Source organism: Anabrus simplex, chromosome 1 (assembly GCF_040414725.1).
Source record: "Anabrus simplex isolate iqAnaSimp1 chromosome 1, ASM4041472v1, whole genome shotgun sequence".
NCBI classification, from domain to species: domain Eukaryota; kingdom Metazoa; phylum Arthropoda; class Insecta; order Orthoptera; family Tettigoniidae; genus Anabrus; species Anabrus simplex.
In genome coordinates, this window is record NC_090265.1 from 1,081,126,956 (window position 1) to 1,081,147,242 (window position 20,287).

Below are 20,287 nucleotides of genomic sequence, written 5' to 3' on the forward strand. Positions count from 1 at the left end.
ACAAACACATCCCCACACACCTATTGTAGCTTTTGTACGTAAATTCGACGCTACATTCAAACAAAGTTTAAACATTTTCCTTAGCTTCAAAGAAAACAGCAAATAGCTTGCTGCACCCTGTCCCCACTGTCGGGATCTGAGCTGAGTCCAGAAAAACTACTCGCAGTCCTGTGGAGACAGAGAACCTTACATCTGCATTAGACTAACCCAAAATCGGAACAGGAACATCTTCAGTGGCGTGTACTGAGGGCTACCAAGGCCATCGGCGAAGCCCAAACCTCAAATGCTAGTTGCTTTTCGTCGCACCGACACAGATAGGTCTTATGGCGACGATGGGACAGGGAAGGACTAGGAATGGGAAGGAAGCGGCCGTGGCTTTAATTAAGGTACAGCCCCAGCATTTGCCTGGTATGAAAATGGGAAACCACGGAAAACCATCTTCAGAGCTGCCGACAGTGGAGTTCGAACCCACTATCTCTCGGATGCGAGCTCACAGCTGTGCGCTCTTAATCGCACGGCCAACTCGCCCGGCAAAACCTCAAATGAGAACGTTGGAAATCTAAAGCGCATTATAATGTAAGGATCTAATATATTGTTTCATATACAAAACTTGAAAACAAAGAGAGAAAACGTAGCACATATTTCTGAGAGCAAGGCATCGGAGACTGATCTTGCAGCCTTGGCTCTGCATCATTCTCCCTTCGACCCTCCTCACGCAGCTTGCTGCTGTATGTCCGTTGGGTGCGGGAACCGTGGGGATAGCTGTGCTAGGCTTCGTTTCGTCAGATCGCCACTGCTAACAACCATGTGTTCCTCATCGTATATACTTCCCAGTGGCGTATCCTGGAATCTCCACTGAGGCATGCAACTAGTAACCATGCAGTTAACACAATGTATTAAGTAAATTTCAATTCTACTCACCCTAATTACATGTAGGTGAACTCGAGCCAAACAGTTTTACTGTAAGTTTCTGGATTGAACGTGCGTACACAATTCTTGTTTTCTCTTTTTAAATTTACGAGGGTCCGCCTCTGTGGTGTAGTAGTTAATGTAATTAGCTGCCACCCCCGGAGGCCCGGGTTCGCTTCCCGGCTCTGCCACGAAATTTGAAAAGTGGTACGAGGGCTGGAACGGGGTCCGCTCAGCCTCGGGAGGTCAACTGAGTAGAGGTGGGTTCGATTCCCACCTCAGCCATCCTCGAAGTGATTTTCCGTGGTTTCCCACTTCTCCTCCAGGCAAATGCCGGGATGGTACCTAACTTCAGGTCACGGCCGCTTCCTTCCCTCTTCCTTGTCTATCCCTTCCAATCTTCCCATCCCCTGCAAGGCCCCTGTTCAGCATAGCAGGTGAGGCAGCCTGGGCGAGGTACTGGTCATCCTCCCCAGTTGTATCCCCCGACCCAGAGTCTGAAGCTCCAGGACACTGCCCTTGAGGCGGTAGTGGAGGGATCCCTCGCTGAGTCCGAGGGAAAAGCCAACCCTGGAGGGTAAGCAGATTAAGAAGAAGAAGAAGAAGAAATTTACGAGGGAAGGTAGAGGTCTCGCGGCTTTAACTATTTGCATCTTTTCATCAAACGAACGGCCAGTAAATGGCTTTTCAAACTGATTTACAATTATATCCGTTTTAGACTCATCCATCGTTAATACCACATTACGCAAAATATAATAAAACGACGAATAGCACAGGAACAGCACACACAGAATGAACTCACTAATCAGCAAAACACACAATGAATTAACTCACTAGTTAGCCACAACTTAAGCACTGGAGGTAAGTCACCCCAGTGGCATTGGTCAGTTTCGTCACGTTGGGTTCTCGCTAGGGGGTAATCTGTGTGTCCCGTTCGCTGTAAACATGTCGACTTTCTCCAAGTTGCTAACAGATGGCAGAGGGTAGCACGGGTATGGGGTGACAAATTCTGACCAAGTTTCAATTGCAGCGACATCGTTCGGAGGGTTTTAGAACTACGTCTGCCACTGAATGCAATTTTAAGATTGAATGCCTTACGTCGTTAACTCCTGCATTTGCTGTCTCTTTCTTCCGAGAGTGGAGTAGACGGCGAGACTACACCAGCACCACACGTAATCAAGCAACGGAACTAGTACAGTTGCGCGGACCTTTTGAACTGAGAGATGAAATCGTTAATATTTGACCTGAAACAACCTAAAATCGTAAATCAGACAGTTCTTTGTGTTATCATAACGCATGCAATGAATGCCTTGCATTCAAGGAGAATACGCCCCTGATACTTCCTCACCTCACACTTCTGACTTAATTATACAGATAGAAATGTGCTGGTATTTCACTCCCGTTTACTTCTACATCCTCGTAGGAAGACATTGCAGGACTGCTGTTATAGGAGTAATATAGTTTTCTTTTTATAGGTAGATCTGAAAATGAAAACCTACAACCTGTTTTCCGGTCAGTGATCGGGTAAGGGATGCAATGAATGAAGCCCCCAACTTGCGGCGAGGATAGGAATTGTGCCGGCTGCCGAAGCCTGTCGCACTCCTCTACGGCAATGATTAATGACTGGCAGATGAAATGAAATAATACTGGAGAGTGTTGCTGGAATTAAAAATGACAGGGAAAACCGGAGTACCCGGAGAAAAACCTGTCCCGCCTCCCCTTTGCCCAGCACAAATCTCACATGGAGTGACCGGGATTGGACCACGGAACCCAGTTATAGGTAGATCAGCTAAAATGAAATGCAATCTTTCAGGTTTAGTGTTTCCTTTTTTTTGGTTGGAATCGTGATCATGGGTCGGACACCACCACTGATCTGTCGAGGAAGTCAATAAGCCAGTGAACGGTTGATACGACCGCTGTAAAATTCAAAATTTGTATTTAATAATAATAATAATAATAATAATAATAATAATAATAATAATAATAATAATAATGGTGCATGACATCTGTATAGGCTTGATGGTGACCTAATGAGGATAAAATGAATGGCGAAGACATCATAAACACCCAGTCTCCAAGCCAGGGGAATTAACAGTACAAGGAGGTTGATTCTGAGAATTGAACCGGGGACATCGGACCAAAGGCAAGCATTCTATCCATTTAGCCACAGAGCCGGATTTCAAATTTGCTAAACCTTAGGCTACCATCACTACTGATCAGGTGTTGAGTATTGACAGTAGCAGAGGCCAGCGCAGTAGCTTGTGAAGCAGCCTTGACAACAAAGCTGGCTTCTCCATTGGCTATTGGCTGCAGCTCAAATGCTTAAGGCTTGACGTTCACTAAATCAACCGTCAAAAACCTAAGTCTGGTGGTAGCCCACGACTTGATCCCAGCATACGCCACTGAACATCTTAATACACCACGTCCACTAAACTGACCCGGAATATAACGTGGGATGTGCCGCAGAGCTTGCCTATAGTATTCCTCAGTACTTCCAAACTTGACAGCTTACCAGTCGTGTTCTAAATCACTGTAGTTCCAAGTAGCATCGGAGCTCCATCTAGCTCCACTACATCGACATTATCTCTAGCGCGTAACATATCCTTGACCTCCATGTTACTAAGCCACAACTCGGACTGATTAAAAAAGCATGCAGGCCCCACCACGCCATGTGACGTGGACTGACGACCGACCGTCCGACCTGTCCTTGGGAACGATAGCGAACAAGCTAAGAACGGGAGATGGGACTGTTAAATGAGGTAAGAAACTATGCATATGGGGGCATGGCAGACATACAGCATCGAATGTCAACTATCGATAGATCAATCGATTGTTCTGAGTGTCCATTCAAAACCAACTATACAATATGACAAGTGAAAAATATAAACAAACATGGCAGACGTCATGACGAACAGCTGCTTCGGTGGTGAAGCGTGAGTTCAAGTCGAAGGCATGCACATTGTTAAGTTATAGCAATTTCTACGCAAATCATATTAGAATGAATTTAATATAACTTCAATATTGTAATTAATATCTATATATAAAATAAAAGTTTTGCCTGTACATTGCTCAGAATGGTAATTTTATATCGGTCGTATCCACAGAATGAAGGAAATGTACTTTAAAATTTTCAGTCATCTCTGTCTGACTGCCTGTCTCTATATGTGTGCATGTATGTATGTATGTATGTATGTACGGGCATCACGAGAAAATAGCTGAAGAGAATTAAATGAAAATCGGTATGTAAAGTCGGGGAATGAGGCACTGCAATCCAGGATATAATTTTTTTTTAATAATGCTGAGTGAAATGGTAGTTTAGGGGAAGTCCTGCAATTTAATTCTCAAATACTTATGTTATTCGTGGTCCTATTCATAAATACTACATAACTAAAGTTACATAGAATTACATTTCTGGTCATTTATGTCTTATAGCCTACATATACCAGGTGGCTCAAGAACGCCGTACTTTCTACTTACAAATGTCCCAACCGGGCGAGTTGGCCGTGGGTGTAGAGGCGCGCGGCTGTGAGCTTGCATCCGGGAGATAGTAGGTTCGAATCCCACTATCGGCAGCCCTGAAAATGGTTTTCCGTGGTTTCCCATTTTCACACCAGGCAAATGCTGGGGCTGTACCTTAATTAAGGCCACGGCCGCTTCCTTCCAACTCCTAGGCCTTTCCTGTCCCATCGTCGCCATAAGACCTATCTGTGTCGGTGCGACGTAAAGCCCCTAGCAAAAAAAAAAAAACAAATGTCCCGCATACACAAAGGCTGAATGGGGTATCTAACCAACTGATTTTCACAGGCGCACTACTGCCAGCGGGTAGGTTACATCAGAATATGAAGAGATAAGAATCAGCCTGTCGCTCGCAGCATGTTACTCAGCGTTACAGGTCTTGTATAATCAATTCAATTGTAATTGTAATTGCAACGGGAGATAACACCAACGTTCCTTTCAATGGGCTAAATTATTTGTATCCACCTCTGTGGTGTAGTGGTTAGTGTGATTAGCTGCAACCCGCGGAGGACCGGGTTCGATTCCCGGCTCTGCCACGAAATTTGAAAAGTGGTACGAGGGCTGGAACGGAGTCCACTCAGCCTCGGGAGGTCCACTGAGTAGAGGTGGGTTCGATTCCCACCTCAGCCATCCTGAAAGTGGTTTTCCGTGGTGTCCCACTTCTCCTCCAGGCAAATGCCGGGACGGTACCTAACTTAAGGCCACGGCCACTTCCTTCCCTCTTCCTTGTCTATCCCTTCCAATCTTCCCATCCCACACCAAGGCCCCTGTTCAGCGTAGCAGGTGAGGCCGCCTGGGCGAGGTACTGGTCATTCTCCCAGTTGTATCCCCCGACTCAATGTCTCACGCTCCAGGACACTGCCCTTGAGTCGGTAGAGGTGGGATCCCTCGCTGAGTCCGAGGGAAAAAACCAACCCTGGAGGGCAAGCAGATTAAGAAGAAAGAAATTACTTGTTTTGTGTTATGTTATTTATTAAGTAAATATATTTAACCTGCCCCGTAGTTTGTTTGTGAGACCTGGAGAAAATTTTAGTATAAAGCATTTAATCACAATCCCAAAAAAGTATTACAAATAAACCACGGTGCAGGTTAATTACATTTACATAATAAATTACATAACACAAACGAAAGAATTTAGTCCGGTGAAAGTAAAGTCGGTATTATCTCCCATTGAAATTTCAAATTAAATATTTTTTTTACAATTGACTTTACTTCGCAGCGACACAGATAGGACTTATGGCAACGATGGAACAGGAAAGGGCTGCGCGTGGAAAGGAAGAGGCCGTGGCCTTAATTAAGGTACAGTCCCAGCACTTGCCTGGTGTGAAAATGGGAGACCGGAAATCCATCTTCAGGGCTGCCGACAGTGGGATTCGAAACCACTATCTCCCGGGTGCAAGCTCACATTTGCGCGCCCCTAACCACACGGCCAGCTCGCCCGGCACAATTAAATAGAACTACGGCATGACTATGCAATTAAAATCATTTAGTAATTTAAAACACACTAAGAAACTAATTGGCACTAAAAGAGAGTGCCAGACTGATGTTTGCACGCGGTAAGCGGGTGAATTACACTGACTGACAGAGCAAATGCAACACCAAGAAGGAGTGGTCAGAACTTTATGCCAATTGCAGGGTAGACTGACGTCACTGAGGTATGCTCATGATGTGAAATGCGCCGCTGTGCTGCGCACGTAGCGAACGATAAATGGAACACGGCGTTGGCGAATGGCCCACTTCGTACCGTGATTTCTCAGCCGACAGTCATTGTAGAACGTGTTGTCGTGTGCCACAGGACACGTGTATAGCTAAGAATGCCAGGCCGCCATCAACGGAGGCATTTCCAGCAGACAGACGACTTTACGAGGGGTATGGTGATCGGGCTGAGAAGGGCAGGTTGGTCGCTTCGTCAAATCGCAGCCGATACCCATAGGGATGTGTCCACGGTGCAGCGCCTGTGGCGAAGATGGTTGGCGCAGGGACATGTAGCACGTGCGAGGGGTCCAGGCGCAGCCCAAGTGACGTCAGCACGCGAGGATCGGCGCATCCGCCGCCAAGCGGTGGCAGCCCCGCACGCCACGTCAACCGCCATTCTTCAGCATGTGCAAGACACCCTGGCTGTTCCAATATCGACCAGAACAATTTCCCGTCGATTGGTTGAAGGAGGCCTGCACTCCCGGCGTCCGCTCCGAAGACTACCATTGACTCCACAGCATAGACGTGCACGCCTGGCATGGTGCCGGGCTAGAGCGACTTGGATGAGGGAATGGCGGAACGTCGTGTTCTCCGATGAGTCACGCTTCTGTTCTGTCAGTGATAGTCACCGCAGACGAGTGTGGCGTCGGCGTGGAGAAAGGTCAAATCCGGCAGTAACTGTGGAGCGCCCTACTGCTAGAAACGCGGCATCATAGTTTGGGGCGCTATTGCGTATGATTCCACGTCACCTCTAGTGCGTATTCAAGGCACGTTAAATGCCCACCGCTACGTGCAGCATGTGCTGCGGCCGGTGGCACTCCCGTACTTTCAGGGGCTGCCCAATGCTCTGTTTCAGCATGATAATGCCCGCCCACACACTGCTCGCATCTCCCAACAGGCTCTACGAGGTTTACAGATGCTTCCGTGGCCAGCGTACTCTCCGGATCTCTCACCAATCGAACACGTGTGGGATCTCATTGGACGCCGTTTGCAAACTCTGCCCCAGCCTCGTACGGACGACCAACTGTGGCAAATGGTTGACAGAGAATGGAGAACCATCCCTCAGGACACCATCCGCACTCTTATTGACTCTGCACCTCGACGTGTTTCTGCGTGCATCGCCGCTCGCGGTGGTCCTACATCCTACTGAGTCGATGCCGTGCGCATTGTGTAACCTGCATATCGGTTTGAAATAAACATCAATTATTCGTCCGTGCCGTCTCTGTTTTTCCCCCAACTTTCATCCCTTTCGAACCACTCCTTCTTGGTGTTGCATTTGCTCTGTCAGTCAGTGTATAACTCAGTGTCCACGACCTTGTCAAAAAAAATATGTACCCCTACTACCCTTCTTCACAGCACATGCAAAGTCTCCACTACCTGCCGTAGCGCTATACAAATCGTTTAGCCGCGACGAAGGGCATTTTGTGCGTATTTCCGCCAATAATTATGTTAATAATTAAAAAATAAAGGAAAGAATTAGCAGATAAAACAACAAGGCTTGTACAAATAGCTTTTTTTTTAATAATTCCTAGTTCCAGCTGATTAAAGTGGAAAAGAATGTAATGTTTACTCCAAAAAGTGTTGGGGGGGGGGCCTCTGTCCGTTGTAGCCGCACCCCTAATCGTCGCTACTGTTTGTAAACACGCCAAGGATGCAGAAAAGGAAATGTAATAACTGGTTAATTTATACATGTGTAGACATTCCACTCGATAAAAGAGTTGCTTGTATGAAACAAAAACGATACTGTTCGGTGAAATACTTGTGTAGAAGGCATACGTCTGTTTGGAGCTTCGGCTGCATTTCGACCGGGTTGTGCAGATTAACATAATGTCTGTGCATTCGTCGCTGCTGAACACACTAGCCATTGTCGATATGCAGACAGCAAATACAGTGCGGCTGTGCCATACACCAGCCTAGAAATATGCGGTTGGAAAACGAGGTTTACTAATGCAAGGGGCGCATTTGACCAGTAGCGCTGAGTAACATGCTGCGAGCGACAATCTAGTTCTTATCTATTCATATTTTGACGTAAACTGCCCGCTGGCAGTAGTACGCCTGTGAAAATCAGTTGGCAGACACCCTACTCATCACTTATGCATGCGGGACATTTATAAGTAGAAAGTACGGCGTTCGTGAGCCACCTGGTATATATATACCGTACTGGTTATAATAACAGAGATATTCATGAATTTTTATTTTTGCTGCCTAGTCCATATCAACGCCGAACCACGAGGAAATGGATGCACAGAATTTAATGAAAATCAGTACCGGTATGTAAAGTCTGGGAATAAGGTACTACAGTATAGGCTATAAATAATTTTTATTCACGCTGGATAAATGGCAGTTTAGGGGAAGGTGCCTAAAATGTAATTTTTTAAATACCTATGTTATTGGTACTATTGAAAGGTTATGTAGACGAAAGGTATCGAGGAAATGTCACTTTAATATTTGTTCCAAATGGAATATAATAATTCATTTTACCAAAATAAAGTGTAAAATCTGCGGTAAATTAAGAAATAGTACGAAATATTTTACTTACTACCTTAGAACTATTTTTTCTGCTACGTCGCAGCACTTCCGTATGTGTTTTATTTGTCTAACATTTTCGTGTGTGATGTCTTTGCTCACTGAAGTTGTTTGAATTAATTAGGTGTCGTTTCATTCATGTTGCTCATTCGTTTTGAGCCCTAAAACATTCATTAAATGATATATTTATTGATCCAGGGATCATGCTATTTTGCTGTTTGAACTGCCCGCGCTAGTCATATGGACAAAGATAATGACAATTCACAGACATAGCACTCCCATTCGTCGGTGCAAGCCCTGGACCTCAAGAAAGAAACAAAAGACGGCACGAGCAGCGGAATACAATATAAAGGAGTCCTGTCTACGACCCGTAAGTACGTATACATATTTCTCTAGATATTTCTCTGATATTGACGGCATTTCTTAATTTACCGCAGATTTTTCAATTTATTGGTGTAAAAGAAATTATTATGTTCCATTTGGGACAAATATTACAGTGACATTTCGTCGATACCTTTGGTCTACATAACCCTGTCGAAAAGTATTACATAAGAAAAATTATACCGACTATGATAACAGAATTCATGAATTTAGACTTTTGTTGCCGAGTATTTTTAACATGGAAATAGTGTTTAATCGTGTCAACTGGCGATTTTTTTGTCATTTCTTTAAGTAGTAAAACCGCATGATCATCGGTCCTTATCGACAAGGAACATCGTGAAGATGACTATAAAAAAATGAGAAAGTCGTAAAGGAACGATCGCTTGAAACAACAGAGAGTCATTAAAGGAAGGACTGACTTTACATTACAGTAGATGCTCTAATATCCAAGAGTCGGAAGGAAACTAAATGTGAAAGCCTACAATATCGAATGCTCACAAAGCTGGTCAACATTAACACACATTGACCACTGTTGTGATGTAATTTCTGCTGCCACTCATCTCCGATAGATGGGATTACTGCTGCGCCCCGAATAAAGCAACCTGCCTGAATATTGGCGGAAAGTAGCTGGGGAGTTAGATAACTTCGCACATTCTATGTGCTTGTTCCGTCACGACGGGTACTACAGCTAGTGTAATATAATTGTTATATTGTAGTTATAATATAATTCATTTCATATCATTTTAATATGACTATTAATACAATAAAACGTTCACTTTTTAAGTTTTAAGGCATCATCTCCAATTCTTCAATGTCGACACCACAAGAGACTGAATGTGAGTTTATTTTCACGGCTTTTAACATATCTTTCTCAATGGAGAAAACAGCAAGATCAGACGCGGTGTTTCAAAAATACGCTTCATTTCAAAGAACTGAATAAATATATATAGACCTTCGAGCATGGGTTTTGGTACGTTCAGGGTGGGAAATGATAGTTTTTCACACCCAGTTAACTTTTATGTTTGTATTAAAATGACGGTTAACCCGTTCCTTGTTACTGCATATCAAATGCGCTAATTTAGGCATTGTTCTGTTCCGAGAATAAGTATAATGTTCTTTTCCTCAAAATGTAAAAGAAATGAACAATATCACACTGAAAACACATTTCGTTACGATCCCTATGCTACATAAAACCACTGTATTTCTTACTGAAAATACTGTGCACTTCACATAGCAACCGGCAAGAACGCACTGAAGACCGCGCTGCAAGACAGTCAAGAAGCAAGAAGCAAACTTAGCCAAAACTGTAGCAGCTGATTTTTAAAAATTTGTTTTACGTCGCACCGACACAGATAGGTCTTATGGCGACGATGGGATAGGAAAGGCCTAGGAAGTGGAAGGAAGCGGCCGTGGCCTTAATTAAGGTACAGCCCCGGCATTTACCTGGTGTGAAAATGGGAAACCACGGAAAACCATCTTCAGGGCTGCCGACAGTGGGGCTCGAACCCACTATCTCCCGATTACTGGATACTGACCGCACTTAAGCGACTGCAGCTATCGAGCCCGGTAGCAGCTGAAAAATGAAAATGCTTGAATATATCTACAAAAAATTATAGACGATTGAATTTGGATCTCCCATATTTCCATTTCTTGTAGATTTGTGCTTCATGAACCAATAAACGCCCATCAATCTCTATGTAACATTCTTGCAGGCACTGTTATTTGTATAAAACTAATAATACTTTCTTATATATCACGAGATGATCCGCACGCACGCACGATTCCTGCTGTCTTGTAGCGCGTAATCACACAGCTCATTATATTACCCCGGTTTAGTGAGAGGAACACACCATAGTAAACACATCCATCCACACAGGGTTGGCTTCTGGAAGGGCATCCGAACGTATTAACTGAGCCTCATCCATACGACCTGTCGACCCCAAGAAATTCGGAGAAGGCAAAATAGACAAGAAGAAAAATGAAAATATGACCTCTACCATGTGCAGGAATTTCTAATTGACGCCGTTTCGGCACCATCTCTGACAGATTTCGACCGCAATTTTGGGATCCGGAGTCTGACAATCCACCACTAATATGCGCAAGGACTATTGAGCCCATTCGAGCAGGCTCAAATTGATAGTATTGTGAATAATTCAAATTATATAACTGTACGGTAAAGTAAAAGGAAAATCCATTGAAAACAGGAAAGAGGGAAATCCCAGGTGCTAGTAGTGGAATACAGGTAATTTATGAATTTTGGGAAGATTAGGTAACAATAGTCATATGCTGGGAATTATAACAAAAATATTAAATTTTTTAAGGTAGGGAAACCCCAAGACTTTGACAAGAAGGAGTAATATGTCCCATATTCAAAAGGGAGGGAGATCTAATAGAAATTAAATTATACAGGCATTACCCTACTGGACACACTCAGCAAGATTTATAATGGGATATTAGCAAAAAATGGGCGGAGGATTACTGTGCAGCCTACTCTTGCTTTATCAGTCCGGGTTTAGGAAAGGAATGAGAACTTCAGACAACATATTTGTCATCAAAAAATAAAACCCATGCTCGAAGGTCTATATAGATTTATTCTGTCCTATCGTCGCCATAAGACCTATCTGTGTCGGTGCGACGTAAACAAATAGCAAAAAAATGTATATGAAGAGGAGATTGTAAACAGACACTCAATCCCAAGCCAGAAGAATTAATAAATCATTATTAAAATCTCCGACGCGGCCGGGAATCGAACCCTAGCTGTCTGAACCGAAGGCCTCAACGCTCACCATAAAGCCAAGGATACTCTATAATAAACAAATTAAATATATATATATATATATAAAATAAAAGTTTTGTCTGTACATTGCTCAGAATTTAAACAGGGCGGTATTTATGTGTCAGTCGTATCCACAGTAACAAGAAAATGTACTTTTTAATTTTCCGTCATGTCTGTCTGTCTGTCTGTCTGTCTGTCTGTCTGTCTGTCTGTCTGTACACGCATCACGAGAAAACGGCTGAAGAGAATTTAATGAAAATTGGTATGCAAAGTCTGGAAATAAGTCGCTACAATCTAGGCTATAAAAAATTTTATTCACGCTGAGTGAAATGGTAGTTTAGGGGAAGGCCTAAAATTTAATTCTCAAATATTTATGATATTAGTGGTCGTATGTTAACGAAAATCGGCAGGAAAAATATGGAAATAAGTTGTTACAACCTAGGTCATAAATAACTGTATTCACGCTGAGAAAAATGGTAGTTATGGGGTAGGCCTAAAATTTAATTCTCAAATGTTTATGTTTTTAGTGGTCCTATCTTAATGAAAATCGGTATGCAAATTTGGGGAATAAGTCGCTATAATCTAGACTATAAGTAATTTTATTCACGCTGATTGAAATGGTAGTTTAGGGGAAGGATACATTTTTTTTTGCTAGGGGCTTTACGTCGCACCGACACAGATAGGTCTTATGGCGACGATGGGATAGGAAAGGGCTCGGAGTTGGAAGGAAGCGGCCGTGGCCTTAATTAAGGTACAGCTCCAGCATTTGCCTGGTGTGAAAATGGGAAACCACGGAAAACCATCTTCAGGGCTGCCGATAGTGGGACTCGAACCTACTATCTCCCAGATGCAAGCTCACAGCCGCGCGCCTCTACGAGCACGGCCAACTCGCCCGGTGGATACATTGTTACCGTACCGCCTATGATCACAGAGATATTCGTGAATTTGGATTTTTGTTTTAAGTCCATATCAGCACCGAGTCGCGAGAAAATGGGTAAAAAGGATTTAATGAAAATTGGTATGTAAATTCGGAGAATAAAGAACTACAGTTCACGCTATAAACAATTTTATAAGACGCCCTAATATCACAGAGTCGACAGAAAACTAAATGTGAAGGCCTAAAATATAGAAAGCTCATAAAATTGATCAACAATAACATTACGTTGACCATTGTTTGTTGTGATGTGCTTTGTGTCTTCTGTTGCCACTCATCTCCGATAGATAGCATTACTGCTGCGTACCGAATACTTTTTTTAATTTGCCTTACATTGCACTGACACAGAGAGGTCTTATGATGACGATGGGTTAGGAAATAGCTAGGAGTGTGAAAGAAGCGGCCTTGTCCTTAATTAAGGTACAGCCCCAGTATTTTCCTGGTGTGAAAATGGGAAACCATGGAATACCATCTTCAGGGCTGCCGACAGTGGGGTTCGAATGAACTATCTCCCGGATGCAAGCTTACAACTACGCGTCCCTAACCACACGGCCAACTCGGCCGGTCGTACCGAGTGTAACAGCCTGACTGAATATTGGCGGGAACTAGCTGGGGAGTTAGATAACTTTCTTCTTTAGCATGCCATTCCTCTGGTTCATTTATTTCCTGATACTACTGGTACGTAACACATTGGTTCATCATAGCATTCGAGTTATTCAATCCCTACTCTGAGGCACTGCTTGTAATGAGCAGTGTGCGTATTTAACGGAATAATGGCAGAGAAGTGTTCGTGACTATCTGCGGACTGATCATTCCAGCTCTGGAACTTTGGACTGTTAGATCGGCACCGTAGTACTGTTCGTTAAAAGTGAGAACATGTGCGGTTTTTCATTTGATCGAGTATTTTATATGATAGCATTGCTTTTAATCGCTAATTTCCTACTGACATTTTTGTAATGACCTATGTTGACTTCAGTTAGGAAAGCCACGAGGTCAGTCTTTCTGAGAATCCCGTAGCGGAGCACGGGTACATCAGCTAGTATATATCCTCCTAGTGCACATAAACATAAATTGAACCGAACCTGTTTTTCAATTTGTATAACTAATCCGAGAAATATACGAAGTATGAGGCAAGAGTTTGAAGTATGCAGACAAAATTATTTTACTTATAACTATGTTACCAGCGGCTTCGCTCGCGCGGATTTCATAATTTGATAAAAGTAATCGTTCCTCGGTACTGCACTAGGACATTATCTAAAAATCCCTGAAGTAAAAAAAAAAAAAAAACTCACCGAAAAATTGAGTTTCATTTACCCCCCGAATCTCTCTGTAAACCAAAATTTTGGTATTGTCTTTTGGGGCTAAGATGACCAGGCTACTGGTAGAGCTATCTCTGGAACTTGCGACGTACAAATATACATGTGAGAAACAGACCTGTCTTAAGTCGAAAAAAAATAAAATTTTTCTTTATTTTTGAAGGAGATTCCAAATACCTGTTTCCACGTCTGAAATCTTCATTTTTTGAGGTATAAGTATCCTCATTTAAAAAAATTTAACCCCTATGTCAGACCTTCTTCCACTCCCCTTCCCCGACCTAAGAGGATTTACCGAAAACAAAAAATACATGTTCCTTTATTTTTAATGGAGATTCCAAATACCAATTTTCACGTCTGTAATATATTTAGTTTTTGAGATATAAGTATCCACATTAAAGGATTAAATCCCTATTTTCAGTCCTTTTCATCCCTCCCCCTTAAGTGGATTTTCCGAAAACAAAAATACGTGTCTTTTTTAAAAAGGAAATTCCAAATACCAATTTTCACGTGTGTAACATATTCATTTTTTGAGATATAAATATCCCCATTAAAGGATTCAACCCCCTTTCCAGTACTTTTCACTCCCCCCCACCCCCGGCCCTTAGATGGATATACCGAAAAAAATACGTGTTACTTTATTTTTAAAGGAGATTCCAAATACTATTGTTCACGTCTGGTACATGTTAAGTGTTTGAGATATACTGTAGATATCCCATTTTAAGAAAATATCCACTTTTTCAATTCTCTTCACCCCATTAAGTGGATTTCCTGAAAACAAAAATATACGTGCTTCTTTAAAGGAGATTCCAATTACCAATTTACATGTCTGTAACATATTCAGTTTTTGAGGTATAAGTATCGCCGATAAAGGATTCAACACATTCAGTCCTTTACACATCCCCCCTCCCCAAATGAATTTCCCGAAAACAAAAAATACGTGTGTCTTTATTTTTGAAGGAGATTTCAAATACCAATTATGGTGTTAAGTTTTCAGATATATATGCATCCTCATGAAAAGGATTCAACACCATTTCACTTATTTTACCCCCCCCCCCCCCTTAAGTGTATTTTCCGAAAAGAAAAGCACGTGTTACTTGACCTTTAAAGTCTTCAAGTCTTTAAACTGCTAAGTTTTTTAGATATAGATATACTCATTTTAAAAATTCACCCACTTTTCACCCCTTTAGCGATGGAATATCCAAAAATCCTCCCTTCGTGAGCATCTACACTGTATCCTCAAAATTGCATTACTTTATGCCCAGTAGTTTTGGCTCGGCAATAATGAATAAGTCAGTCAGTCAGGACATGTTATTTTATATAGAGAGAAGAATTGGTTTCTGGAGTAGGGGGCGTGTAGTGAGTAGAGCGAGTATGACGCTTGCCCCAAACAACAAAGCTAGCAGGCCGCGGAAGAGCCTAGTAGTGTTGTGTTTGTTGAAGTGAGCTTCACAGAACTGATATGACTTCCACTGGCTTTTATAAAGTAATTACCTCGTTGGAGCACTTCAGAGACTTTTCTAGTGTATGGGACCCATACCAGGACTACTTGGAAATTGGTAAATAAAAATGTACCAGGAGGTGCAGATCAGAAATAAATAAAGTTAGAAGTGATTGCCGGAGCAAGGAGTGATTGGAGGAACTTACCAGGAAATTTAGTGATAAAGTCAGCTAAGTATAACATGGTGGCAAGCATAATTTGCAGCCGTATGAGTTTTAGGGAGCAATAGAAGGATATGTATGGATACTTTAAGGCAGAAGAGGTTCCAGGAAGGACATTTCAGGGATCATTAATGAACAAAGGTAGTTAGTTACAAGGGCAATGTCCAGGAAAAGGAGGTGGCTAAAACTAACAAAGTATTGAAATTTAACTACGGTAACAAAGACAAAGTTGAAAGCTAGAAGGTAGCTGGGATTGATAAGATTTCTGGTGGTGCATTAAAGGCTATGGGTTAGGATATAGTGCCATACCTGAAATATTTAGTAGATAACTGTTCACATGAAGGAGCGATACCAAACCAGATTTATAGAAGACAGTTCGGGTTTATGAAGTGTTATTCCAGTGAAGCTCAACTTGTAGGATTCCACCAAAATATAGCAGATATTTTAGATTCAAAAGACCAAATGGACTGTTTCACTATTGACCTATCCGTGGCTTTTGATAGGGTAGATCATGGTAAATTACTGGCGAAAATGAGGGTTGTTGGACTAGACAAAACAGTGACTGAATGGGTGGCTATATCTTTAGAAAATAGAACTCAGAGAATTAGAGTAGGTTAAGTGATATCTGATCCTGTAATGTCCCACAGGGCAGTATTAATAGACTTTTATATTTTCTTATATATCAATGATAAGAGAAAAGAACTGTAATCACAGTTAGGCTATTTACGGATGATGTTATACTGTAGAGAGTAGTAAATGAGTTGCGGGATTGTGAGCGACTGCAGAGAGACATGGACAATGTTGTGCGACAGACAGCCGACAATGGTATGATGGTAAACGGGATGAAATGTCAGGTTGTAAGTTTCACCAAGAGGAAAAATCTTATCAATTTTAATTACTGTGTTGATGGGGTGATAGTACCTCGTGAGGAACATTGTAAGTACCTAGGTGTTAATATAAGGAATGATCTTCATTGGGGTAATCAAATTATCGAGGTTGTTAAGAAAGATTACAGATCTCTTCACATGGTTATTAGAGTAATTAGGGGTTGTAGTAAGGATGTAAAGGAGAAGGCAAGTAAATATCTGGCAAGACCACACTAGGACCACTTGACGCGAGAACTGGAAAAGATCCAAAGGACAGCAGTACGGTTTGTTCTGGGTAATTTCCGACAAAGGAACAGTGTTATAAAAATGTTGCACACTTCGGACTGGGAAGATTTGGAAGTAAGGGGATGAGATGCTCCACTATGTGGCATATTTCCAGCTGTCAGCGGAGAGATGGCGTGGAATGACATTAATAGACGAATAAGATTGAGCGGAGCTTTTAAAAGTAGGAAATATCACAATATAAAGTTGGAATTCAAGAGGATGAATTAGGAACATATTCATTTATACGACGGGGAGTAAGGAATAAATTATCAAGGGAAATGTTCCATACATTTCCAAGTTATTTGAAAACGTTTAAGAAAAAGCTAGATAAACACTTGATAGGGAATCTGCCACCTGGGTGACAGCCCTAAATACAGATTGATTGATTGATTGATTGATTGATTGATTGATTGATTGATTGATTGATTGATTGATTGATTGATTGATTGATTGATTGATTGATTGATTGATTGATTGCGGCCTTCTTCAACATCGGAGTTGCCGGACAGGAACCCTTAAAATTGTTCCAATTGTTTCTGTCCCGTGAGTCAGTTATTACAGACGATGGTCCGACGAGGTAATTCACTTACCGTTTTAGAAATAGTGAAGGCCAGTTTAATTCCGTGATAGGGAAGGCATTTGGTAACAACAAATTTAGTTATAACTCGTATAAGGGAAAGGGCACATAGTCAGCAGTGCGCTGCGTACAAGATTATACCGAAGAACCGACATTCTAAACAAAGGAAGTTAGCACTTTCATTTACCACACATTAAAACCTGATCGTATAAGTAGCATCAGTCTTGATTGAGCAAGCAGAGAGCACGGATGTGCTGAGTGAGTGCTGAGGAATGGGGAACACCTTGCAACAACATAGGAAATTGGCAGAGCAGATAGATGAGTAAAGAGGTTAAGAATAAGAAGATGAAGGACGTGAAAGGGGATATTGGCAGCGCTGCTTGTGGTGGTGGTGGCATTGCTGCTGACAATAGCGGATGTGGAGATGAATCAAGGTCCAGGCCCAGTGGGCGCTCTTGGATGGGAAGAAATTGAGGCAATAAAGGAGGCGGGGAAGGAGGCATGATAAACGGAGCAAGTAAGGGAGTTGATAAGGGAGCAGTCTAAGGATATAAAGCAGTGTATCAAAGAGGAGATGAAAGAGCTAAAGGTGAAGGTAGGGAGCAGTAAAGAAGAGATAGAAATACCGAGGAAGAAGATCAAAAACCTGGAGGAGGAACTGGTAAAGGTGAGGAGAGGAGGAGCTAATGGTGATCAGGAAAGAAGAAGGAAGAATATTTTTATTTATGGAGTGCAAGAAAAAAGAACGTGGATCTAGTGTATAAGGTGGCGGATGTTGTGCAAAATAAAATAAAGATTAACTTTAGTGAGGTGGACATAGACGATGTGTGTAGAATAGAGAGAAGGAAGGGCAATAGGCCCATTAGAGTGTCGTTATTATCCACCCTGATGGCGGATATTGTGCTAAGGAACGCAGGAAACAGAAGTGTAGTTGAAGACTGATATGGGTAGCAACAAGCGCATATTGTGATGACGGCCCAGCGAATAGCAGTGACGAAGTGAGCGAAGTCCAGTGCACAGAGGAGGAAGGGGTTACTGGAAGAACACCGAGTGAGGAGAGTTTGGAGCCGATGCAAGCAAGCAGGGCAGGGGAAGGAGAACAAAGAAGACGACGAGAAGACTGGGTAGGGAAAGAAGCCTAAGTTTAAAAGACTTGTGGGGTAAGAAAAATAAAGGACAGGACGACAAGGGAGGTAAAATGGTTAGAAAATAGGAAATGGGAGCCGAAAGAGAAGGAGCGAGGGTAACAAGAAGGAAAGCGACCAATGTAATAAAAGGAAACAAGTATAAGGGAGGGAAGGGAGAGGATGGAGTGGCGAATAAATAACTAATTTGGAAGATAGGTTTTGTAAATATTGAAGGGGTGATAAGCAAATTGGGCAACAGGGAGTGATAAAATTAGTGGAGAGTTTTGATATTGTGTCCCTTTTGAGGAAATGGTTAAAAGTAGGAAAGAGTCTATCGTGGAAGGGATTTGGGGTAAGGAACATAACGAAAACAGGGGAGGAAGGGAAGAAATCCAGGTGGAATAACATTATTAATAAAGGAAGAAATAATAATAATAATAATAATAATAATAATAATAATAATAATAATAATAATAATAATAATAATAATGTTGACCGGACGAGTTGGCCGTGCGGTTAGGAGTGCGCAGCTGTGAGCTCGCATCCGGGAGATAGTGGGTTCGAATCCCACTGTCGGCAGCGCTGAAGATGGTTTTCCGTGGTTTCCCATTTTCATACCAGGCAAATGCGGGGGCTGAACCGTGGATGGGAAGAAATTGATGCAATAAAGATGGCGGGGAAGGAGGCATGACACCACGGCCGCTTCCTTCCCACTCCTAGGCCTTTCCTCTCCTATCGTCGCCATAAGACCTATCTGTGTCGGTGCGACGTAAAGCAAATAGCAAAATAATAATAATAATAATAATAATAATAATAATAATAATAATAATAATGTTATTCTCTTTACGTCCCACTAACTACTTTTACGGTTTTCGGAGATGCCGAGGTGCCGAAATATAATCCCGCGGGAGTTCTTTTACGTGCCAGTAAATCTACCGACACGAGGCTGACGTATTTGAGTACCTTCAAATACCACCGGACTGAGCCAGGATCGAACCTGCCAAGGTGGAGTCAGAAAGCCAGCGCCTCAACCGTCTGAGCCACTCAGCCCGGCAAGGAAGAAATATGCGATTTGATTGAAGTAATAGAAAGTGAGATGGAGGAGGTGACTTGGATTAGGTTTAAGATAGGTGGTGGAGAGGCAAAAGAGGTACACCTGGCTCGGCATATGCGAATGATAATGTTTTCGAGGAGCTGATAGAGGAATTTAGCGGGATCAGTGAACGGTATGAAGATGGGATTATACTGATGGGAGACTGGAATGCAAGAAAAGGCGGTTTAAGTCCAGTTTATAACAAAGAGGGGAAGGAAATAATGAGGGGTGAGAGACGGGGTGAAGATACATGGAAAAATTGTAAATTAAATAGCGTATGGCTTTTAGTGCCGGGAGTACCCGAGGACAAGTTCCCGTGCCAGCGGAATTAACCGATGAAGGTTAAAATTCACGAACTTCCGGGAATCGAACCCAGGACCCTGTGACCAAAGGCCAGCACGCTAACCATTTAGCCATGGAGCCGGACGGGAGAAATGGTTATGGGCAGAAACTGCTGGAACTATGCTCGGCAGGTAATCTGTACATTCTGATTGGATGGTGGACTGGCGATAAGGAGGGGAAGTAGACTTACATTACGAGACAAGGAGGAAGTGATATTGATTTGATAATCAGCTCAGAGGACATGTTGGCAAGAATAAATAAGATTGAGGTTGGACTTCGCTGAAT

General features: G+C 42.5%; 1 protein-coding gene across 1 annotated transcript in view; it reads left to right on the forward strand.

The window, feature by feature from the left end:
* The first annotated feature begins 3,574 nt into the window (after positions 1 to 3,574).
* The window catches only part of LOC136876237 (steroidogenic acute regulatory protein, mitochondrial), a 56,707-nt gene continuing 39,994 nt past the window's right edge, over positions 3,575 to 20,287 (forward strand). The window contains exon 1 of the mRNA XM_067150019.2: positions 3,575 to 3,668. Within this exon, the coding sequence (XP_067006120.2) occupies positions 3,651 to 3,668 (18 nt within the window). The 5' untranslated portion in view covers positions 3,575 to 3,650. The remainder of the gene's footprint in view (positions 3,669 to 20,287) is intronic.